Source organism: Crotalus tigris, unplaced genomic scaffold, assembly GCF_016545835.1.
Source record: "Crotalus tigris isolate CLP2741 ecotype Arizona unplaced genomic scaffold, ASM1654583v1 scf7180000017729.2337069, whole genome shotgun sequence".
Taxonomy (NCBI): Eukaryota; Metazoa; Chordata; class Lepidosauria; order Squamata; family Viperidae; genus Crotalus; species Crotalus tigris.
This window is the reverse complement of record NW_024096596.1, coordinates 550087-576333: the sequence shown is the minus strand read 5'-3', so window position 1 is coordinate 576333 and position 26247 is coordinate 550087. Positions and strand designations below refer to the sequence as shown.

The 26247-nt window shown below is 37.3% G+C and overlaps 1 protein-coding gene across 4 annotated transcripts in view; it reads right to left on the bottom strand.

Moving 5' to 3' along the window:
* The window catches only part of PATJ (PATJ crumbs cell polarity complex component), a 160233-nt gene that overhangs the window by 123058 nt on the left and 10928 nt on the right, over positions 1–26247 (bottom strand). For all 4 annotated transcript variants that reach the window (XM_039339052.1, XM_039339049.1, XM_039339051.1 and 1 more), the window contains exons 6-18: positions 25901–26040; positions 24164–24359; positions 21347–21475; positions 17976–18197; positions 16514–16604; positions 15574–15665; positions 13286–13415; positions 12064–12165; positions 8650–8726; positions 8135–8191; positions 6537–6671; positions 2684–2851; positions 226–384 (exon numbers count right to left, since the gene is read on the bottom strand). In XM_039339052.1, the coding sequence (XP_039194986.1) occupies positions 226–384; positions 2684–2851; positions 6537–6671; positions 8135–8191; positions 8650–8726; positions 12064–12165; positions 13286–13415; positions 15574–15665; positions 16514–16604; positions 17976–18197; positions 21347–21475; positions 24164–24359; positions 25901–26040 (1698 nt within the window). The remainder of the gene's footprint in view (positions 1–225; positions 385–2683; positions 2852–6536; positions 6672–8134; positions 8192–8649; positions 8727–12063; positions 12166–13285; positions 13416–15573; positions 15666–16513; positions 16605–17975; positions 18198–21346; positions 21476–24163; positions 24360–25900; positions 26041–26247) is intronic.

The window sequence follows — 26247 nt, the reverse complement described above, 5'->3', positions numbered from 1 at the left end:
AATCCACTTCCATAAAGAGAGTCCTTCTTTTCTACTTATCCCACCATAGTCACTAAAGCCAGATCTGGAGAGCTGAAACTGTTGGAACAGTTTTAGAAACAGAATGGAACAGAATGTGCAGGAGAACAAAAGAATGCCTGCCTCAAATCTAATGTAAGAAAACCATTAATTTCTACCTTGTACGTTTAGCTGGGATACATTTGCTTGTTAAGGATGTAAGCATACCTGATAGTCTAAAATGCTGAATCCTAAACCTATTTTTGTATCTTTGACAAGGACAATGCCTTGGACTTCAGAAGACCATAGTGCTAATTCCACATCTTCATCTTCTGCTAGTTCCACATCTTCATCTTCCTGCTTTTCCTCTGGATTTTCAAGTTTCACCTAAAACAAAATAGAACATGCTTTTTCTACTGGTAAAATGCACCTAGTATATACAAAGCAAAAAGGTCATTTAGATTGGAATTTAAATCTATATACTACTAATATTCTAGTTGTCATAATCTTTTAACTGAGTAAAATGGTGCAATGTAGGACAACAATTTTTGAACCAAGGTACTTTTGTACACAAAATGTGTCCAAAATTTGGGACTCATGAGGGAATGAAATTTGGGGAAGCTGTTGCTGCTTTGGTGCTTCTGGCTGCTGGGCTGCAGCTGCAGTCACATGATCTTTATTTTCAACATTCTGTAACAGTTTCTCAGCCAGCCTCGCAATCCTTCCCTCTCCCCCATCCAGCAGCAGCCACTTTCCTATGGGATGGGATGGGAAAGGAATTTTTGATGCTCCCTGCCAAATTCCCACAAGGAAGCTTAATGGGAAAGCTTGCAGGAATTGGGAAGTTGCTCCTATGTCCACTGTTTTTTTTGGGGGGAAGGGGGTTGTATCTGACCTTGGTCATTGTGTTTCTCTGTTTAGGTAAAGAAACATGCCCCCATGAAGCAGGGTTGCCTAATGATTTCATAAAATTACATATTGGCCATAGGTGTTTTATGCAAAGATGAAAGAATGTGTACAATGTATTCTCAGTTGATATTTTTAAAATGATTAACAGCAGAAATGGACATTTATGAAGTATCTTTTCATCAGTTAAAATGGTATTTTGTTTACTGATACACTACCTAAATTGGGAAACCTAAAGCACATATTTATTTTACAATGGAAATAGTAAAAATCAATATTTGGGATGTCTAGAAATTTTAATAGCTAAAACTATAATCTTCCAGGTACCATCAATTTCTTTGTTCACAAGATGGAAGCAATCAGCTAATGGAGAATTCAAAGATTAGGTATAATTCAAACTTTTGCTCCTTTATTAAACTGTAGAAAGATGAATGGGATGTACATTGTCAGCATGTCCTTGCATTGATTTACATACTTGGTATCATTAGTACAATGATGTTTCTAGCTACCTGCCTAGATAAGCCACTAGGAATTTCCAATTACATTAAAAGTAGTAAAGCCAGGAGCATGAAATATTTCTGCATGAAGATACGCTTTCTGAACTACAAGGACAAGTTTAGAATTCCGAAGAACATACTTAGCACCATCACATTTTGGAATTTGAAGTTCAAAAATGTTCCATTTTAATTAGCTCCCACTTGGGAAAACTAAAACAGGTAGGCTAGTCATTATTGCCCTACACAAATAAGATATTTTAAATGTTATTACTTCTTGATGGGATACATGAGCACAATGCCTACAGCTGGAATATGAGATGGTTGATTATTCCTTCTAGAAGTAGGCCCTTAAACATATGGGAATTATCTTCCCCAAAGTTTCTTCACTGAGGTAAAAATTCTGCCTGAAGAGCAGAACTTAGTACTTCATCTTAGTACTTAGTACTTCATCTTAGTACTAAGTTAGAATCCTGCTCCGGATTCTAACTTAGGTGCTCAGAATATTCAAATATAGCATAAATATAGCAGACATCTTCATATCTAACTGGAATGTCCTTTAGATTATTTTACAAGAATTAATGTAGAAATCAGATTTTAACTACTTTGGTTTTTCCTTCAGCTTCTTTAAATATCAGAACAGATGGTGTAAACTGTAGACAGCTAAATCACAAGTCAGAAGGATTAGAAATTTGGATCTATGGCTGTAGATTGTGGAGTGCTATTCAACAATCTGGTATCAAGATCCAGTGTTATCTGCAGGTACATTCATCAACTTATATCATGGATGAAGCATCATAAACTTTGAGCATTGTGTGCTATAATATAACACTGCTCACCATTTTCCATTCCAATACTGTTTATTAGAGTACTGTATTACAATATTTCACTAAATATGATAATAAAAGATAGAATTTAATCATTTACAAGGTAACAGTGACGTTTCCGCTGCTACATTCCTAATAGTATCAGCTATAATGAACCATTTAAAGAAAAGAAAGCAATATGCTAATGAATATGCACATTTCAACATTCCCATAATAAAAACTTTAAAAGACAGATGAAGCAGAGCATTTTCTATCATAATGTGGCTACGAATTTTATTTTTAAAAAAACATGACATTCTGAGTGGTAGGAAAATGGCTTACGAATCACTCACATTCATTATTTATAATGAAAATTAAATGCAAAGTAACCAATACTGAAAGCAGTAGCAGAGTCAATTAATAATCTTTGGGAAATCCTTGGAAACATGCCAAAGGTTTTGTTTTTTTTTTAAAAAATACCTTTGGTTCTAGAGAATGATCAATGGTGGCTGTGGGCTCATCCACAAAAGATTCTGTGTCATCATCAAACAAACGCCGGCAACAAATCAAAGTAAATGGAGGAGGAACTTCTTTCAGAAAAGAAACAGCTTCACGGCGGGATTTCCCATAGAGCTGGACACCGTTTACCTAAGGAGAGAAAGGACACCATTCCTAAGTTGACCAATACTTTAAAACTATTTGGGTTTATCATAAATTTTGACTGCTTACTTTATAATGTTTCAATGATAGGCAAGTGAGATTCCCCGTGCTCAATGTACATGTAGATGGACTTCATTTACAATTCCAACTCTCTCTCTCTCTCTCTCCCTCTTTCTCTCTCTCTCTCTCACACACACACAAAAGACAACACCATTTTCTGGAAGCTGATAACTTCCTTAAACCACTAAAACAATCAACTGTATTTATTTAGTTTTACTTGATCTCCATGGCCTTTCTACTCTCATTTCCTATTTTACTGAAACTCTTCAAATATTCTTGCACTAGGATATCCTTCAGTCCAAGCCAGCATTGGGAACAGTAAAGATTGCTAGGAATTGTAGTTCAGCAGCATGTGAAGGGACACTGGTGAACTGTTAAGGTTTTACTCTATGAATATTCCCCTTCTTATCATTTGTTTTCTAGTTCTTTCTACAAATTGAATTTCTTCATGTCAGGGTAGGTCTTGTTAGTTCTACTGCTCCCAGTCTCATAGTTTTGTGGCTCATAAAATCCACAATGACTTGTAAAAAATGTAAACTGATTTGTAGGACAACCAACAGAAAAGGTGTAAGGTAGAGAGAGTTACCTGCTAGTTACCTGCTAACCTCAAATTGGTTTTGGTAACAGTGTTTCTGTCAGTAACTATTAACAGTGTTAATAGTTACTGAAAATCTGTAAATGAGTCCATCTATATTTTACTTGGAGTAGTTATCCATTTTATATTAAAGAATAGTTCAACTCCATATTCTTAAAATACCACAGGTAAATGTACTGACTTCTTATTGCATTGTATATTGTGTATTCCTTCTACCGTGTTTTCCCGAAAATAAGACCCACCCAGAAAATAAACCCTAGCCCAATTTTTGGGGGTGTGCCTAATCCCTACCCCAAAAATAAGCCAGGGGGGTGGGCATGGCCAGCACAGGAGGTGGCAAGTGCACAGTGTCTGGCATCAGCCGCAGCCCGTGCAGCACAAATAAGTCACACGCAGAGGCAGAGGCACAGAGAGGAGGTAGGTGATCCGGATATGCTGCAAAGCTGCCAGGCTTGCAGGAGGCTCACGAGAGGCTTGTGTGCTGGCACTGGCAGCAGGTGGAAGCAGAGGCATGAGGGGGAGGCAGGCAATCTAGATCCGCTGCACGGCCGCCTGGCTCATGGGAGGCTCGGAGGAGGCTTGTGCAGTGGCACTGGCAACAGGTGGAAGTAGAGGCACATGGGGGGAAGCAGGTGATCCAGATGTGCTGCGCGACAGCCTGGCTCATGGGAGGCTTGCATGGCAGCACTGGCAGCAGGTGGAAGCATGGGGAGAAAGGCAGGTGATCTGGATGCGCTACGTGGCCACCTGGCTCATGGGAGACTTGCGGGAGGCTTGCGCAGTGGCACCCTCAGCAGCCAGAAGCAGAGGTACAGGGAGGAGGCGATCCTGACATGCTACCACTCTATCCCACCATCTCTCGACTTGCCCACAGTCGCGCCAAAACAGGTAGCCACACAGTGTGTCGGAATCGGCTGCCTCCCCCCATGTCTCTGCCTCCACGTTCAGACTTACCTGTGCTTCACTAAGAGGCCGGTGAGCTGCAGCTGCTGCCAGACACCATCAGCTGTGTACACGCTGCTTCTTGTGCACATGCCGTCGGAGCATCCGACTGGGCTGATCACCCTGAAACCATGTTTCCCTGAAAATAAGTCTTAATGTGTCTTTTGGTGCCAAAAATATATATATAGGACCGGATCTTATTTTCAGGGAAACACTGTAGAATGTGTTTGAGATTTTATAGAGTTTTTCCTCACAAAAGAAATCAAATTTTGTGTGCATATGGATGAATTGAGTAGCCATGATTAACTCAAGATTTAAATGGATTAATCCATATCAAGCTAGAAACTGGGAGAGTGTGAGTTCTAGTCCTGTCTTAGGCACAAAGCTAGCTGGGTTACTTGGGGCCAATCACTTTCTCTCAGCACTAGGAAGAAGGCAATAGCAAACCACTTCTGAAAAACCTTGCCAAGAAAACTACAGGGACTGGACCAGGCAATCTTCAGGAATTTGGACACAGTTGAATAGAAGGGGGGGGGGGATTTATTCATCAGTAGTTAATAGCCTCAGCTTTCAGAGAGACCTATCACTTATACAACATGCTTGTAAATTCTGTCACATTTGGAACTATTTCATATAACATGGCATATTGCTGACAGGCATTCAGACAACTACAGAACAACATTCATTCATATTCTGAGAAGTAGAATAGGTTGTGAGGATTTGGCACCAGGCCTCTGGTCTAATCTAACAATTTTTTGTTTGTTCATCGATTGAAATCATGAGTGAGGTTGAAAAACATGTGGATCATCAAAATGGATTCACTTCAATAAAGTTCCATTAAAAAGGAATACGTTTCTCTCTTTGGACATACAAGATATATCTTGACTCTTCTTCTGTGATACGGTTTTATTTAGGTCCTAGTCACAGGAGCTAAAATATGTGAAGCTTTTATCTTTTTGGTAGAATGAAATTAATCTACACAGAATTCTAATCTATTTTTTTACTAATCTTATTGTTGCTAACATTAACATTATAATATGAGGAGAAGGACTGTGTAATGTAAGTCGGTCAGTGACTTTGACAAATGGAATGCTAGATTGATTACTAGCATAATTAAGTAAATAGTTATTATAGAAACCTTTCAGTACTTACACAGCAGGTCTGTAGGAGGACATATGTTGGGGATGGAATTGAATAGCAAAGCCTATGCTATGCTGTAATAACCCCATTGTAAACTGGAGGGAGGAATTTCACATTTTAAAAATATTTTTTCCATTGACTTCAATGAGAGGAAAAGTATATTTCTGTAGGTTTTAAGGTATACTGCATTGGGACTGGAAAGTCTTTTCATGCTGCAGGTCAAATTGTTCTTCCAATCTACAGTATTTATTCTTTACTTCTATAGAGAACAGACTGTAAGTAAGGGAATAACCACACAAAAGTCCAGGCCATTTGGGAAGGGACATCTAAGTTTGATTCTATTTCAGCATACTCAAAAGAAAGAGAGCTCGACTGTCTTATAATCCCTTGATAATTTTCTTCTAGGGACATAGAATGGTAGTCCAGCTAATGTCAAGTCATACTAAATTAGAACTAAATGCATGCATGCGCACCCAGAAAAAGAGAGACAGCCAATCACCTATTAGGGTTTCTGTTTCAAATAATTGCTATAGGCTAACACTGAATAGAATAGAATAGAATAGAATAGAATAGAGCTGGAAGGGACCTTGGAGGTCTTCTAGAAAACTCAGTGTTACATTAAATAAGGCAATTGGGGAATGAAATTGAAATCATAAGCTCTGGATGTAAATGAAGATTTGGAATGAGTAACAGAAACAAATATTCCATCCGATATTTTGTATACTCATAAAAACATCTCCTATACAGAGGTGGGGACTTCCAATGGAAAGACACGTTGTACCCGTAGATGCTAAGGACTCTGGAAGATTTAATTTCTCAAACAAATCTCGCTATCCTAAAGTGCATTTTAATGCACCTCAAACATACATTCCATGATACAGTGTTATTAAAAATTGTACAGTATTTTTCATACAGCATACTATTTAAAAATTGTACCTCTAAAAGTTCATCCTCTAGTTGCAGTACGCCAAGTTTAGCAATTGGGCCATCTGTAGCAATGGAAGAGATGTAATGATGTCCTTCAAAAGTATCCAGTTCAACTCCGAGCCTTAATGTGTGAATAGGCAGCAGCTATTAAAAATAAATCACAAAAATAGTCAGATAGGAACATTTACAAAGAACGTGGATTAAATTCTGTAGCTCTGTGACATTCAAATGAACTGAATATTATTTTAATTTAGCAATGAGTTGAATTTGATTTACCATTTTTATTCTAATACTCCTTGATAAAAGGATAATGATGCCCACAAGTCCATCTCAATTCCTACTAATGCATCCATGCAATTTTCTGTAAAGAGTCACAGAAGTGCCATTGTCTTTGTTTTTGCCTTTGCCATTACTTTTTAAAAATTATTTCTGTTTTTCTTTTGTTGTTTTTCTTTTGTTTGCCAGTTTAACCAACAGCCCTTAAATCCCCAGATCGTCACACTTATAAAAATAATAGAGGGGTATGCATGGGTGGCCTGGACGTCATACAATCGCTAGGATTTGCCTATGAAAATATAAGTGGTCTTATGACAAACCAATGAAAGTGGGATTTTAAATGTTTTATGAGAGATATTTAACCAACAAAGACAAATAGAGTAACAGACTAAAAGCTGTTGTCAGCAAAATAAAAATGTTAGATTCGATAATTACTTCTCACCACTGTCTGACATACTGTACTTAAACAAATCAGGGAGAAAAGTACTAAATATTGTTTAAATAAGGCTTGAATTAATAAAATAAATGCACAAATTAATATGTAAATGAAGGGATAATGAATTTATTTATTTATTTATTTATTTATTTATTTATGAGACTTATATACCGCTTTAAGTGCAAGCACTCTCTAAGCGGTGTACACCAGTAAGCAATGTATATATATATTTACATTGCCCCCAACAATCTGGGTCCTCATTTTACCTACCCCGGAAGGATGGAAGGCTGAGTCAACCTTGAGCCGGTGAGATTTGAACCGCTGACCTGCTGAACACAGTCAGCTAAAGTGGCCTGCAGTACTGCACTCTAACTGCTGCGCCAACTTTAAAGTCCAACTTTAAAAAACAAGAATTATTAAAAAAAACAAGAATTTCAATTTCAAAGATGCATTTCTACCGAGCAAAAGAGCCAAGTTGAGCTGGATACATGCATTAGCATGCAGATAATTGTAGAGACTGAATTTTCTAGAATTCAGAATTATTACTGCATATAGCATTGCAAGTTAATGTTGTCTTCAAGCAAGGTTTGATTTACAGAAGATCTCTTAAAAGGTTTCTTCTTAGGTATATTAACTACATTTCTTTTTAGTGCCAATCCTAAACAATGGATATCCCAGGGAAGGTCTACAAAGCATTTTAACAAGCAAAGCTGAAAAATATATTTGCGAAAACTAAGTAGTTTCTCGAATAAATTCATGCCCGCATAACAGCAGCACAAAAACAGTAAGATGTGCAAAGTGTCAAAAACATTGCTATCATATGATTCACATCCATTCCTGTTTCCATTGCTAGCATGTCACATGAGTGTTAAAAAGAAAAAAAAAGACTCAATACCTTTGAATATTTTTGTAGTTCGGCATCATCTGCAATTGGTGTATCTATTGTGACAACCTAAAAATCAAATTACAAAAAGGCTTCATGGGTACAACAAAGAGCTACTTGAAAACTGAAAGAAATTGACTAAAATATATTGCAAATACATTACTGGAACAAGTGAGAGATTGAAGTACTAGAAATATAGTCATGTTGCTTATTAAATCATCTAAAGTTTGGACTGAGAGAAGTAAACCTTAATCGAGTCTTCAGAAACAGGTTTAATTATTGAGAAGACTCATTGTGTATTAATGGTCACATTTCTATAATTCAGTTTATTTAAATTATTTGCTATGTACTAAGGCTGGCTGGGAAATTCTGGGAGCTGAAGTCCACACCTCTTAAAGTTGTTGAGGTTGCGAAACACTTTACTAAACTGTTAACCCTCTGCTCAAAAAGCAAACATTCTCATTTAAGGTCTCATTTTTTGAAAACAATGAAAATAATAAATTCCCAATAATTTAATGATAACATACCATAACTTCATAATCAGGTCCCAGCAGTGTTTCCCATTTGGATGTTGGCTTATTTTCTGATAAGTCCGAGGTGTTCCCTAAATTACAATTATTATTATAAGGCAGTTGTTAGGACTGCACATTGTTTACTTACATTTTGGCAAAGCATAAAGCATTCTAAACTGATAGCCCTTCTATAAAAATACATATAAAAATTCACCCCAAGAACAGTTCAGTCTCCTATTTGCATCAAATCTTTCTTCAAGATGTCTTCAAGATCTTTCTTCAAGAAAGATTCATACCATCAATATCATGACTAAATATATCTTACGAATTATTCCCCATTTTAAACACATGATTGTTTTTAGCTCACAATATTAGCATAATAAAGTAGAAATATTAAAGTTTAGTACAGTAAGTGAAGTAATAATCCATTTTGTAAATCACAATTTGTACTTTTTGTTTGAAAAATGTTTCCAGAGTTTGAATGGACATTAAATTGGCAGTGTTTTCATTACTGATATTATAGTTAAGAGTTTGTCAGCATTTCCAATACCACTGTCTATTTTTAGAATTTAATCTGGTTATTAAATTCTGCTCCAGGATGAATTTTTACAGACAGTATTTTAAAATCATCTGTGTTTTTTAAAAAATGGCTATTATTAATTTTTAAACAGGAAAGATAGATCAATGTATTTACCACTGAAAATACATTTTATAATTCCTTTAGCCTAATTAGGTTTGTACTTTTTTGTAGGAAAGAACAAAAAGACATACTGCTATAGAATTGCATGCCACACACAGGCTACTTAATTTGCTCTTGTCCCATTCTCATTTGAGTATAAATGCCCAAATACGATAAAATTTTGATATTATTCCAAGTCATTACAACTTGGAGCATCAAATAAGAAGAAAGCTTTGTTAATATATATAAAATCTATTTAGTTCAGCTTTCTTCTTTCTGTCCATCTAAAGAACTGTGTATTTCACTATGAATAGAAACATGTTTGACTTTAGCATCTGAATTTTAGTTTTTGAAAAATGTAGAACAAGTGATTATCTTGTTACTTCTCTACCCCAAGCTTCAGCCTGTATCTAATGGGAATTATTCTGTATGGCACTGCCACTCTCCATATAAAGGCAAACCATAGATATATGTAGTTCTAGACTTCCAACCATAAATGAACCTGGCAATTAGGAAGTAAGTCATGACAGTTGTAAAGTGGCGCCTATGGAGATTCTCACTCATTATTATGAAAAGGGTCAAAGAGGCCATCTATATCAAAACTGAACAGCCCTCTCTCAACAAAGGGGAGGGATACGACATTATCTATCTCCAGTCTCCGACACACTGTCCTTCCAGCAGTTCCAAGAAAGCTCCACATTCATTTGCATTGTTCAGATGACTCTGACAACACAGATAAACCTCCAGGTAGCTGCAAGGACTCTCTAAAACAGGGGTGTCAAACTCGCAACGTCACATGACGTGTCACGATGTATCGTGACTTTTTTTCCATTGCCAGCAATGGGGTGGGTGCGGTTTCAGCATGACGCATCCAGCCCGTGGGCCAGCAGTTTGATACCTCTCCTCTAAAAGAATGCAAATGACCAGCTGTCTGCCTGCAAGAAATATAAATCCTTCCATTCCCCACCATCCAGTCAGAACTGAAGAAGCTTCTTGGATGAGAAGCGAAATGTCTTCAAAGAAAAATAAGAAAGTCCAGTTGCTTCGTGAAAAAGCATCTTTGGGACAAATTGTAAAGTGGTGGTTGTTAAAACAACTCATTGTTTGCTGCGGGCAATTTTTTGTCAGAAACTGGAAATACAGAGTTTGGGCAAAACATCATAACTCATGGTCACATGACCAGGGGACATTGCAAATGACCAATAATGCAGGCCGACTGCTGAGCACCAAAAATGCAATCACATAACCATGGGACGTATTGGCTGTGAAAACTTAGTATCAGGTTGCAAGTAGCTTTTATTTGCTTTATTTATCCAAGAGTAGGTGGTCTTTATTTATATTGCTGCATTTTATATATAGAACATAGAACAAAGAAGGCTTGGAAGGGACCTTGGAGGTCTTCTAGTCTAACCCCCTGGTTGTGCAGGACACCTTATACCAGTGGTTCTCAACCTGTGGGTCGGGACCCCATTTGGGGTCGAACGACCATTTCAAGGGGGTCGCCAAACAACGCAGTCCGCCATTTTTTTCCCCTTTTCCTTAGCTGCGCTACTCCCTTTTATTCTATTGGCTTTTGAAAGCCAATAAAATAGACTCTCTTGAATAGAGTCTAATTCTATTGGCTTTCAAAAGCCAATAGGAATTGTCCAGGCTGTCTCTGCCCTGCTGAGCCCGCCAAAAGTCCCATTCTGCAAACGGTGCTGCACCAGTTGAGTAGTCCTCAACTTACGACTGATTGAGTAGTCCTCAACTTACGACCGGTTGGGGGTCGCGGCATTAAAAAGGTTGAGAACCACTGCCTTATACCATTCCAGACTGGTTGTCCAATCTCTTTTTCATAAGCTGGCAATAAAAATTATTCATATTTAGAAATATCAGTGTTAAGAGAATATTAACTTTTTATTCTATACAGTTCATCTGAGATTGATGAGGTCTGCTCACTCTTTTTTGCAATTAATTGGATGCTTTCAAAATTATCCTTTAAAAATAATTTTTAGTATTAAATTCAAGGTAATGTTATAAAGAAGTTGATACAAAGGAGGCAGATATTCCAAGTCAGTTGGGGTCTAGCACTCACTGGTCCACAATCTCCCCTAAAATGGGATTCTCCATTGCTGCTGCGACTCTCTCTTTATCATTGATTTGTTTGGTGATGTCTTCCTCAATAGAATGAGGCCCCTCTGATATTTGTTAGAATTCTATCGTCCCTTTCTTTCAAATGCTCAAGGCAACATTTATTGTATTTCCTCCTCTAATTCTCTCAGGCTACCTCAGGCTAAAACTCACCAAATGAGCTTTTGTGTCTAAAGATGTTCTGATCTCCTTAGTTCTAATTCAAGACCTTAACCTGTACATTGTACTGTACTTCATTTCAATACTCCAAAAATTCAAATGGCTTTTGTAAAAACCCCTCTTAGTATTTCCCCACAACAAGTCTGTCGACTGGCCCAAGTTCATTAAGAAGTAAACAAAATTAATATCCTTACAGATTGCATGCCAGATATCTCATTCCTTTTCTGGCATTTTGTTATCTTAGAAGCAAAAGATCCAAATGACTAGATAATTTTAATAAAATTGAAGCATATCACTATCAGAATTAGAGCTAATTGTTCTCAATTCTGGTCTCTTTTAATGTATTGCTTCTTTATGAAATGTTACAGTGGGTAATCCTTAGTTGTTATTTACGCAATAATAATTTTGAAGCAATAACCTGGCAAAAAGGTTATTTTCCAATAGAGTGTTTGACTTACCAATTTCATGTTGCTTTTGATTCCTTTCATTTTCAGTGTTGTCTTTTTGCTCTTGAGGTTCCTCATTTTCACTATCGGTTTCTACACCAGTCAAGTTGAGCCCTGGAAAAGTTCCCAAAGCATCCCATCACTTCTGTAATCAGGCAAAGACGTCTAAAACAGGTCTGAATTGATATGACATTAAACCTTCCACATTATTCCAAATGTCCCTATTATCAAATCTCAAGTCCTCAGCTGATATTCAAACTAGTAAAGTCATAGGCTTCTCCATTTCCATTATCCCAAAAACATCTTCAAAACGTAAAAGGAATATCAAAAACTGAACAATGACTGAACTATTCTAGCTTTCTAACTGACTTCCCTTACACCTTAAATCTTTTCTGGGAGGATTGAAGGTCTGAGAGCAGTCTTTGAAAGAAGGGAATTTGAAGGGAATTTGTATGGATTTCATCCAGTGTCAGATCTGAAGGAGAATATCTCTGTTCTCAGGCTACTAAAAATGTTCCATAATCATTTAATCTGCCTTTCCTCAGCTTATAATAATGATAAAAAAACAAAAACAAATTAAGCACCATAGAATTTTAGAAAACAAATAAGGTCTGAAAAATAGCATTGGTTAGAAAGTGTAACTGAAGGTGGAGCAGAAACAACAACAACAAAATAGATGTACTACGGTTTGCTTTACAAGCCAATAGAGGATAAACCCTGTAGACGTCTAGAATAAAATTCAATCATCTGTTTTTTAGTTTCACATTTTGCACCCAAAATATAGCAAATATTATCCTTTGGTTGCAATTATTGCCACCTCTTTGGGGACATGTGGATAGCAACACCTGTAAAAAATAAAATGGGGTAAGAGTGAAAATTTGATCTTCCTTCCTAGTATCTTGCCTTGGCCAGTAATTTTAAGGATTTAAAATTAGTTTAACTAATTAAGCTATGTTAATTGTTGAGCCTTTTGGAACAAAGGAACCAGGTTGACCGATTCTTATAATTCTACTGGCTGTATTATTTTGCTCCCAATCTATGAAAGCGGCAATCTCCCTACATGACATGTTTGTTTTCAGAAAAGGCCAGGACTAACCAGTTCTGCTGGCTTAACCAGCCTTGTAAATAAGTGGAACAGTAGAAATCACTTCAAAATATTAAGATGCTCATTAAAAACAATCCTGTACATTTTGCCTTAACTAGAAAAGAATGTAGATAGAGGGAAGAACTTTACCTCTATCCAACTCTCTTTCTACATAATGTGGTTTCTTTCGAAGCAATGTCAGATGAACAACTGGTCCTGTCTTGCGTAATGCTTCCACAACTTCTTGGTTGGTATAATTCTGGATATTAATTCTGTTAACCTAAAGTATACATACACACAATTCTTTTGAAAATGATAATCCACAGCACAAAAACAGGTTGCTTGAATGAGATAATCACGCTGAGTGTCTAATTATTGCACAAAGGCAAAACATGAAGAAAAAAAGATTCACATATACTAACTCGTCTGTGAAGCCAAGAACCGGCCACTTTCAGTGATGGGAAGGTAGCAAGCAGATATGTTTAAAACAAAAATACAAAACGAGACAAAATCTTGCAACCTAAGATATAATCCCCCCCCCGAGGTCTGCTGGGAGGCAAAATAACAATGTTTCCCAACTCTCACAGTTTATATAAAATTGTCATTAATTTACAAGCCATCCAGGGTCATCTTATAGGGGAGATGAGTGGCATAAAAAATTAATAAATAAATTAAAATAGATAATGTAAAGAGAAAAAACTTTTCTTCCTCTCATAAGATGATCCACTGAAATTCAATGTGAGGTGAAGATAAAAATTCGACTCTTGGGTATATCCATATTCCTAAAATAACGATCACCAAGAAAGTGAGTTAAGAAAATAGAATTTAATCAACCTAGCTTTCATCGATAACTCTCGACATCATCAGGGTTAAAAGGCAAACGCTGAGAGAGAACCTAAATATGATCACTAAACGCCTGTTTCCGGCTCCTGGAGCGCGTCACTGGCCCCAGTTGATCGAATTGCGCTCTAAATTCACCCCTTTTGTCAATGTGCATTCCTTTCCCATTCCTTTCCTGCATTCCATCATGCACCGTTCCACCGTTAACCCCAGAGTCGGATTGGGTTGGAATCCCCCCTCCTTCCTTGTATGCAATCCCTCCATTACTTTGCATATCCCTCCTTCTATAGGGGGAGGGGGAGGGGGTGTTCAAGTGTCTGCCAATACCTCCGCACACTCCAATCCCGTCTTGATCTGCCCTACTTTTTCTTTGGGACTGTACCCCTACCCTACCCTGTGCCATTCTCCCTCTTGTCCTCATTCCCGTGTACATCCTAGTTAGCCTGTCGCTGGATTGAACGACAGGCCAACTAGGATGGAAACAGACGTTTAGTGATCATATATAGGTTCTCTCTCACGTTTGCCTTTTAACCCTGACGATGTCGAGAGTTATTGACGAAAGCTAGGTTGATTAAAGTCTATTTTCTTATTCACTCTCTTGGTGATCGTTATTTTAGCAATATATATATATATATATATATATATATATATATATATATATATACAGACATATACATACATACACACACACACATATACATACATACATATTCATCCTTATATACTTGTGTATATATAAGTAATATTAATAATGTATCAAATTTATATGCTTCTCAAGTCCCAGGGATTCTAGGAGGTTTACAGTTTGTTTTAAATACTAAAATCAAGAAACAACAAAAAAAAGAGTAAAAATGGCAGCAGGACAAAACCAGATGGAAACAAAGGAAAACAAATCAAATTAAAAGGAGGCTGTCCTTGCCAAAGGCCTGGGCAAACAGCCAGGTCTTCAAGCCCCTTTTGAAACAAACACCAATAGGGCAGGGAAGGTTCAGATCTTGGGGAAACCTCATCCCACAGGGGAAGTATACAGAGAAGGTGTACTTCCGGAGTCCTGAGAGATATCATTGCTTAATTGAAGGAACTTGCAGCACACCAACTCTGCCAGATTAGATTGGCTAGGCAGGCACTATGGATGACAGGCAGTTCTTTAAACAACCAGGCTCGTCTAGGCCATTAAGCTATGGCACTTGCTGCTGGCCAGCAATTATGGTAATAGCAACAAATTTGGATCATTTTAAAAGATGGCCAGGCTTGAACCAGGGAGGTTCAGACTATCAGTGGCCATTAATAGTGATGAGTGTTTAGCACTTCCCGAAGTATAAATAGCACGTCTGAAATGCAGTACTTGCAATAATGAAAGGAAAATGTGGTTGTCTCATTCCAGACTTGTCACCTTCCCAGAGTATTCAGCCAGGAACCCAGAAAGCTGGTTTAAATGAGCATGGGACTTGGTACAGCACAGCTCTTACGTTCATCTAACACTCTATTCTGTTATCCCAGGTTCAAGTATTTATTCTGATTGGCTTCCCCCCTCCCTCAAACAAGAATAGCAAGGAAAACAAGAGAGCCCATTCCTATGAATGCAAGTTTCAACTTACTGCGATAATTTTGTCTTTGACTTTTATCTGACCATTGTGCTCCGCAGCACTGCCAGGTATTACGTTTTTTATGAAAATCCCTGAAGCTTCCCCTTGAAGGAGGAGAACGAGGGAGAGGGGAGAGGGAGGGAGAAAGTGCAGACAGAGTTAGCATACATTGATTATCATTTCACACATATTCTAGAGCAGAGGTAGGCAACTATGGCCCCTTTACAATCAGTGGACTTCAACTCCCAGAATTCTCTTAAATTTTCTCCATCTGTTTCATCTTCTCAATCTGCTATGGCGTTGTAAGGTTCTGTATTGGCTTCCATTTCTCTACTATGTATAGAGCTTTTACATTGCATATATTTTTATATAAATCATATATTTATCCTGATTTTTAACACTTATTTTCCCCCTAATTGTTCTTATTTTTGGGAGATTTCTTGGGTTTTATTATTTTTTCTGAATGTCTGAAACTTTCACGTTTCTTGATACATATTAGCATTTTCATAGTTGATTCCAGTTTTTTCATAAATGTCCACTGTTTTTTTCATTTAGGCTTCAATACAGTATGTCTCAGCTTTTTTTAATCCCATAGATTTGATGGTTGGTAAAAATAAGGAAACAACTGAAAAGCTATACTACCATTTTGATGGAGGCATAGTCATGCTCTAGCCAGATGACCATGGAAATATCTTTGGACAACGCTGGCTCTCTTAGCTAAAAAACGGCCCCTAAAATTGGACACCTGGACCAGGGAAACCTTTAACTTTACCTAATCTTCCTGCATGACTTAAAATCTCTGGGGCTAAATAAATATTTAAGAGAGAAAAAGCAAAGTAGCATTTCTCTCCCCCTATTTTCTGACAATGTTGTTCTCTATCTTAAACACATGTTCAGCAAATTATCTGATTTAGCCTCTCCCTTTATCAATCGATATTACACCGCTGCTCACCTGAATTGGAAACTCCAGAATATCCAACAATTGTTATACCAAGGCTCTGTCCATCTTTTTTAGTCAACTTAACTTCATGAATTTCATTTTCCTGGGAAACAAAACCATAGCACTCTTTCAGATTATATTAAGCATTTAATCTTGTGCAGAGAACTTTTCTATTTGTTACCTAATTAAAGCCTTTTTCTGTTCAAAGATCCAAAGACAACAGGGTGTGTGTTGTTTTCACAATGTCAGCGTTTCTGGTATTCAAATGTATTGTGTCTTCACACATTACTTTCTGAACATCTGAACGTTATTGAATTATTATTGCTTTGAAGTTTTAAAACAGAAAAAAAGGAGACTATCTTTTTTAAAAAAAAAAGATTGCTAAATTTTAATATTATTTTCATTTTCACTGTCTGGATTTATTTTTATATCTGATTTTATAATTGTTGTGATATCTCCAAAGGCTAAGACAGGTTAGAAATTTAAAATATATCAAAAAAGATAAATAGAATGAATAATTAGATAGCAGTTACAATTATAGACTGATCAAATTAAAATGTTTTAACCACACCTACCAGCAGAAAATCTGATTTTTTTTTTTTACATAGTTCTTTAGGAAGGTATACTACAGGAGTACTTACATACAAATATATAAACTGAAAAGCAAAGGGTAAGATGGGCTAGAAAATATAGCTGTCAAGTCTATAAATCTGAGCTAAAAAATTGATAATATATAAATTACTGATACTATGTGACCTTTTCAGAGGAAGGCATTCCATAACTTGGATGCCCGCAGCTAAATATGAGACGGATAGTCGAGAAGATATTGAAAGTGAAAGTGTCTACCGAGTCCAGTTGCCTTTTGAAAAACACCTTTGGGACTGAAAGTGAAAGCAGTTGATTTCGGCATGTAGCAAAACTATAGTAGTATTGTTTGCCCTTCAGTAGCAAAGTGTGTTAAAGTCAGTTTGCTGGTCTATGACCGTGACTGATTGTTAAACTCAACGATAATGACAATATTTAGACCAGTGGTTCTCAACCTGTGGGTCGGGACCCCATTTGGGGTTGAATGACCATTTCATGGGGGTCGCCAAACAACGCAGTCCGCCTTTTTCCCCCTCTTTTCCTTAGCTGTGCTACTCCCTTTTATTCTATTGGCTTTTGAAACCCAATAGAATAGACTCTCTTGAATAAAGTCTAATTCTATTGGCTTTCAAAAGCCAATAGGAATTGTCCAGGCTGTCTCTGCCCTGCTGAGCCCGCCAAAAGTCCCATTCTGCAAACAGTGCTGCACCAGTTGAGTAGTCTTCGACTTACGACCGGTTGAGTAGTCCTCAACTTACGACCAGTTTGGGGTCACGGCATTAAAAAGGTTGAGAACCACTGATTTAGACCGAGCAAGTATTAGGAAGACTTTTTTCAGACTACATAAAATTTCCAGTGGTGCAAGAGACGCCAGCATTAAGATACTTACTGTGTCAGCTTCTCTGTCCTGAATAGCAGCTAATTCACCCACAGGATCAGCCACCGGAGTTGGTGGGGTTGTAGATATTTCACACAAAGGAGATCTTGCAACTACCATCTTGACATGGTTTCCGCAGTTTCTCAACACTTGAGCCACCTGCTCGCTACTCATCCCTTGTACATTAATACCCCCAATTTCTAAGATGTGATCATCAGTTCTAAGTCTGCCGTCCTTCAAGAAACATGGAACATTTTTCAAAGTTACATTTAACTGGAATTGAATACTTTTTGTAAAGCAAAACTTCAATATAAAATGCCATCGCATTAAAGCAATGCTTGCAGTGGATGTCACACTGAAGGAATAATGTCAAATATTAAAAATGTCATTAAAAATTACTAAAGAAACTACCAGCATGTTTTAGCATATAACGTTCAATTCATAACAGAAGAAGTAACAAGAAATAGAAAAGAAACTAGTGAGCATATAAGTTCATTAATAACACGTATCCGAACATAATTTCTACAATTCTGTAAGAGTTACTCACACATTGTCACAGTTATTTCTTTAAGTTGGAGGTACCCAACAACCAAGGATTTTTGTTACTGAGACCCCTTATTTTTAATTCCTCTAATGTAACTTGATCCACACGAACAATTAACATAGTTTCTTCATATTCTTCAGGAAATAAACTTTCTCACAATAATGTCATCCAATCATTGTCCACCTTTCTCAACAATCAGAATATTATAAACGATGACAACGTGACATATAATTTTGGATACAAAAATATTTTGTCTGGTACAATTAAGTTCTCCAAAAGAAGAAAAGGGAAAAAATAACGAGACAGTGTTGTTGCAAGGCAAAAAGAAAAAAGAAAAAAAAAGAAGCCATATTTAATTTCTATTCTATATAAGCCTCTAATTTTCATTTATACTATGAATTGGAATACATTCCCCCTAATCTCTTTTTGGAAGGACATCTATTTAATAAGTTACTGCCAGTTCAAAGCCATTTTGTCAATTGCATAAGATTTAGTGTCTTTCAGTATCAGCTGAAATTCAGGCAGCCTTCAACTTACAACTGTTCATTTAGTGATCGTCCAAAGTTACAATGGCACTGAAAAAATGACTTATGACCATTTTTCATAATTATGACCATTGCAGCATCCCCACGGTATACGCGATTTATATTCAGATGCTTGAAAACTGACTCACATTTATGATGGTTGCAATGTCCAGGGATTGTGTTATCCCCTTTTGCAAACATTCTGACAAACAAAATCAATGGCGAAACAAGATTCACTTAACAACTGTGTTACTGATTTAACAACTGTGACAAGGAAAGTCGTAAAATGGGGCAAAGTTCACTTAACAAATGTCTCACTTAGCAACATAAATTTTGGGCTCAATGGTGGTCGTAAGTCAAGGACTACCTGTATATAAAAGCAAGGAAGATTATGTTTACTCCTGAAGCAGATTCCCAAAGACTTAACAATTTTAATCAATAGACTATATCCCACAGCCTACGTATAACATGTTGCCCTTTGGTTACATCTTCTTGGCACAATCAAGCTATGGTATGCAATTAAAACTGATCCAACCACCTGCTTAGAAGCATCTCCTGCAAGCTTCTTACAAATCCAGATTATACCCTGATCTGTGCATAAATTGCTGTGCACATGGCTAGGCCAGATGGGAGAAGCAATATAAATCAAAAGATTATACACAAGTTCAGCATTTTTCATATATTGTATATATCACTCACTGATGGATTTCACTGTATATGACATTCTTCCACTGTAAGTCTAATTGTTACGGCATTACCAAATTGTATTCTGCACGTTTTTAATATTCCTCTTTTTACCTTAGAGCCAAGGCCTATATAAGAAGTCAGTTAGAATGAGATAGTGGTGACATTTAATTAGTATTCTTTTACCTATTTTTAATATATATTTATGCATGCCATCTATTAGGCTTGGTTAATTTAAATTTATTTTCATCATTTTAAGCCAGAGCTCCCCAACCTTTCTGGCTTGGCGGCCCGAAAGGAAAGGGAGCAGCAGGGAAATGAGCGCTAGCGTTCACGTGAACGCGCAAACAGGCAGCACACACCCATGGCGTGCCTGCTGACACCAGCACACATGCGCAAATGGGTTACTGGTGCTGTGACACTGGCGGCGGTGCTAGCATCCCCGTGCATGCGCAAATGGGGCTGCTAGCGCCTGCACAGCAGTGCTACTACAAGTGGGGGGGGGGCTTGCCAGTTATCCTCATGGCCCAGTGGCCAACAGGCCACAGCCCAGTACCGGGCCTCAGACCATAGGTTGGGGACCCTGTTGACTTGGACTTAGGGACAGTATCAATTGTGAATATGTGCAGATGGCCCCGCTATCTATGGCCACTTGCAGAACCATGAATGCCAGGTCATAAAAGGACAGCAAAGGAAGCACCCAATATCCAAACCCACCCAGGAAGATATGGTGGGAAATACCTAAACCACCCAAAAAGGAACATATGGTGTCTTGGGGGAACACCCAAAAGGGAACATTTTTTGCTACTTCTGCTTTCTTCCTTCTTATCTACAGTGTGCCAGCCTTAAAGGGTGAAGTCTTTATCTTATGTGTGTCAGCTTTGCTGGGTGAATTGCTTATGTAATCAAAGAAGGTATAAAAATAAGGCTTTTCTGATATTTAGGGCTTTTTCTCTTTTTTAGAGAAGCCCGTCCTTGTTCAGCTGAATAAAAACGTAAAGCCTGAAGGCAACTTCTAGTTTCCTGGTTTTTTTGTCAAGCAAAACCTCAGAACCTGCACATCAACCTCCTGTTTTAAACAATTTGGGGCTCTTGCCAAATGTTTGCATATGCATACTGTGTGAAAATACAAGGTGTCATAGAAACAATATTAAGTTAACAAACAGGAGCGGGAGACTTTATTCCCCCTCCTTATTCTACAATGCTTTGTCTCAGCTGATACAGCAATGGAGAGATGACAGATAACAATAAAGTTACGGAGAAGTTGGGACAATTTCATTACTACCCTCCTTTGCCACAACGACATGCATGGTTGGGACAGGTTTTGCCTTTTAGACATTAACATAGTAACAGTTAGTGATAAAGAGGTGGGCATAGCTCATTCCTCATAATTCTCCAAGGCTGAGAAATGCTTCTCCATTGCTGCTTCCACAGTCTAATAAGACAGGGTAAGACAAGGTGAAGGAGGTCTACTTTAGTGTCTACTTTGGTTTCTATTTTAGTGTCTGCTAAAAAACACTAAAAAAACACTTCTTTCCCTCAAAGAAATTACAGAACCGAGAGAGAGAGAGAGAGAGAGAGAGAGAGAGAGAGAGAGAGAGAGAGAGAGAGAGAATTATAAACAAATTTACCCTGTCTGCTAGTCCACCAGGAACAATAGTCCGTACCACCACACCACTTGATTTTCTTCCTACAATTCCAAAACCTAATCCTGAGCCATCATTAATCAGTTCAACCTCCTCAGTGTGGCCCCAACTGACCTAGAAAAATAGAAAAGTCATTTTACACTGATCTTTCAAAAAATTAAAACGCTAAAAACATTTACCGTAGAACTTCCAAGGTACTTGCTATTTTCCACAGCAACTCAGCTTCTTCTTCTTCTTTGGGGTTACAACATCTGAAGCATACAAGAGATCCAATGGCTCATGCAATTATAGTAAGGTGGATTGGTAGAGAACACGGACAACTATGCAGGAAGACCCCATAACGTGTTTTATTACATCACACCATAAATTTCCTCCAAAGCATTTCTAATTAAAACATTAGACCAGTACACTGAACACAAAAGTCATATCTGAAACACCATAAAGGTCACAAGAAGAGAGACTATCTTCAAACCATTTTTTCACTGTCTCTGAAATATGGAATAATGCATTCTATGCCTGTAGATGGTGCTCGCGAATGAGTATGACAACTGCACTGGAATAATTAACAGGACCTAACCAGAACAACATATTGAAATGAAGCAAACAGCATTCATATATGTTTTAAGTTTGCTTCCTGGAGTGCACACAACAACCTAAACTAGTAGCCCCAAACGTTTTGGGCACCAGGGACCGGTTCCATGGAGAGAGGTTTTTCTGTGGATCGAAGAGGGCATGGTTCCACATGCTACCTTCATCCACGGATGGAGCTTCACTTGTTTATGTGGCCTGTTTTGCACGGCCTGGTTTCTGGCATGCTCTATGGCCAGTCCATGGTCCGGATGTTGGGGCCTAAACCATCATGGTGGCTGGGGGAATTTCACAACAATCCCACAACAAAACAATGCCTGCTGATGCACTGGACATTCGTGTCGTTTTGTTTTCCGTATGTAGGGTTTGCATGCCTTCTTCTCCTTTCCTTCCTCTTTTGCCATGCTGGAAACTTGCTACCTCACTGTTGCAGCTCCATCTCTTATAGCTATCTTGAGAAAATGCTCTTCTACCTCCTGAGGCTGCAGTTTTATATAAGGACATTAATTTTTTAAAGATTTGTTTTCTAACCTAGCAGCCAGTTGATCCAAACAAGCATTGTGTTTGATATCAGCAAAGACATTTGTGCCGTCAAATAAAAGCAAACTATGGACATAGGTTCAAACTTCCTGTGACTTAAGTAAAATAAATAAATAAATCCAGGCTACGAGGATGATTTAATAACAAGTGAAAAGTTTAAGTCACAATTGTATGGAAAGAAAAAAAAAGGAGGTAATACTTTATTTTGTTAGTTTGTTCTATATAGGTGCTCTATGGAAACAAAGTGGTTACATTTCATGCTTTTAGCTTCAGAGTAACAACCACTGTGATGAACCACTAAGTTTAAGCAGTTTAACATAATTATATAAAGAAACAAAAGAACCTTCAGCTAAGATAGTTCCTTCATATCTATGCTTGTAAACTCAACAATTACAGATTTAATAATCTAGCAATCAAGCCACCTGAGCCTGACTTGGGGAGTAATGGACAATAGTAATATATAACAATGTACTATAAAGGACAAAAACCACAATTCCGTTTCATTACTATAATCAATTGCTCATGTTTATGGTGCTCTCAGAGCTTGCTAGTTTTCTTGCAGATGTTTCATTACCAAACTAGGTAACATAATCAGCACTGATGATATTACCTAGTTTGGTAATGAAATGTTGCAAGAAAATCACCAAGCTCAGAGAGAGTCAAGGACCCCATAGTTCAACCCTGAGCTACAAATACTATCTTCTATCAGTATTAAGATTTAATTTTTTAACCAGGCCATAAGTACTTCATGGGATAAAGTACTGTGAAACAAAATCATCCTATTGTTTATATAGTTGATATCTGATTACCTGATTATTATCTGGAAATGCCTGGAATTGGGTTGTCAATAATTTAAACGATTTGTAATGAGAATGATGATGATGATGATGATAAGGAGGGGAGGAGGAAAAGGAGATTATAAACTAAATATAGAAAGCTCACTCATAAATGGCTAGACCAGCGGTTCTCAACCTGTGGGTCGCGACCCCATTTCGGGTTGAACGACCATTTCACGGGGGTTGCAAAACAACGCGATCTGCCATTTTTTCCGCCATTTTTTTTCCTCAGCCGGCGCAGGGGGTGGCACTGCACATGCACGCCGTGTGCTTATGACTGGGGTCACCGGTATAAAAAGGTTGAGAACCACTGGGCTAGACTAAAACTTTCTTTAAATAACGGGTACCCCAAATGTGAAAATCTCCATACATCCAGTTCCACAAACCTGTTGGTTTTGGATCATTCCCACTCTATATCTACCATCCTTTTTTTAAGGTTATGATTAGTACAATTATGAACAAATGTAAATCTTAAAAATGCTAAAAATGGGGAAAAAATTATAGGGTAATAGCAGAAACTATATTTAAATTCAGCAGATTGGCAGCTACTTGCATATTTACAAAAAACACTTATATAAAGTAAGTAATTTAAGAGCTAAAAATATGTAATACCCTGCTATCTTAGATTACAGGGCTGAAAATAGGTAATTTTTTCCATTATGTATGTTTCAAGCAGCTCCTGTATTGAGAACAATAAGGCAATTGCAAAAACTGACCTACTAACAAACTGTATGGAGTAAAATTATACAGTGCAATTTGTCTAACATGCAAACCCTGGAGATGTGATGAACATTCTTGCAAAATCATATTTTGATTCTTATAAAAAAAATTATCTTACCATTTCAGGTTCATTAGCCTCACTCACAGTAGAGGAGTTCCTACTGCTGTTCTGGGTGGGCTCCCTGGCCACAACCAAATGTAAAGAGCCTGTGGACTGTTGGAGCAATAGGATTGCCTGTTGATGAGAAATGTTCAGGTCCAACGGTGTATGATTTACAGCCAATATCTGATCATTTTCCTTTAACCTTTGATCCCTAGGATAAAGCGCAGGTGATAGTTAAAAGTGCTGCAGAAATCTTTCATAATATTGTTACAGGATAATTCAGCCAACACAACTCACAGGTATTATAAAACAGATGCTTGGGTGCAGGTGCAAAATGTGATATTGCATTAAGTCATAGTTTATGTACTTATGTTTTGAGTAAGTACAATTGACAGGTTTTGTAAAGCATGATAAATTAGAGTACAATGGTTGGGTTCACATAACATGCTAATTCAAAGCTATTCAACCAACCAGGCAAACAGCATATTCTATTATATCAGTATATGAAGCGAGTTACAGTATTGGGTATGATCGGTGTAAAGTGCCACTGAATTTCCAAATCCAGATAAAGGCTGGATCAGCACACCGCACTAAACAATGTTGTGATTTGGTTGGTTTAGTCTGGTCTTTAATTACAACTAAAATATTATGTGATTTGCTCTTTACCAATGGTTTCATAGATATGTCAAATAGACAACTGAGAATTGTGCTACACCAGTTGGATATGTATCAACTATAACATTCAGATTACCTACATTTATAACCAAGTTTATCTAAGAAATATCGGGTTGTGAACTACTATTAACAATGACATATTTTCTTTCAGAAATTAAACTCTGTGTTAATAAACCACTCATTAACCAAATAACTCAGTTCCATTTAGGAAGACCATAATCTCTGTATCACCAACAATGATTATGTTTTCAAATGACCTCTTGTCCATCATCAAGTCAGATTCATGATTTGTTTTACTTCTTTATCATGCCATGTTTCATTAAAAACCAAGAAGCATAACTGAGACTACTCAACAAGAGAGGGCAAAAGAAGAAAGAGATTTTAGACTTCAAAACACAATAAAATAACCCCCAGAAGATGTTAAGAAACAATTAAGTTGCATCAGCCTCTTCAGGGAGACAATGTATTCTGAACAGAGAACAATACTGTGTACTCATCACAATGGAACTACAGGTTGTCATCAACTTAAACCATTCATTTGGTGATCAAAGTAATGGCACTGAAAAAAGTGATTTATGGCCATTTTTCCGCACTTAGGACCACTGCAACATCCCCATGGTGATCTGACCAAAATTCAGGTACTTGGCAACTGACTCATATTTATGACAGTTGTAGTGTGCTGGGGTCACGTGGTCACCTTTTGTAAACTTCTGATAAGCAAAGTCAGTGGAGAAAACCAGATCCATTTAATTTAACTATGTTATCAACTTAAAAACTTCAGTGATTTATTTAACAACTGTGATAAGAAAGGTTGTAAAATTGGGCAAAACTCACTTAACCACTGTCTTGCTTAGCACTGGGAATTTTGGGTTCAATTGTGGTTGTAAGTTGAGGACTTCCTGTACTGAAATTCTTTACTATCTCTACCACCATTATCCTATTTATCATTACAAAACTGACATGAGGTGCATTCTTCTAATCTGATCCAATTATCATCTGGCCAGGGAAACTATAAAATCCAGAAAATTTCAATAGGACATCTCAGAGTATCTCAAGAAGTGTTGCTAAATTTCTTACCTGGCTGCTATGCTTCCTGGCTGTACTTCTTTCACAAAGATACCAACTTCCCCAAAGCTTTGGTTTTTAAGAGCAATCACACTAAATCCAAGGCCCCCATTAAATGGTTTCTCTATATCTATATACTCAATTTGCCTGCCCTGTGAAGGAGAAAAGTAATGTTATAAAATACAATATTTTTACAATTGCAAATTATTATTTTCTATTGATAAAATTTGACTAAGATTTGTACTACAGCACATGTGAAAGTCTCCCAAATCTGCAGAACCTAAAAAGTATAGTCCCACTTTCTTCCTGGTCAAAACATCAATCATTTATTTACATTTATTTATATTTCATATTTCTAA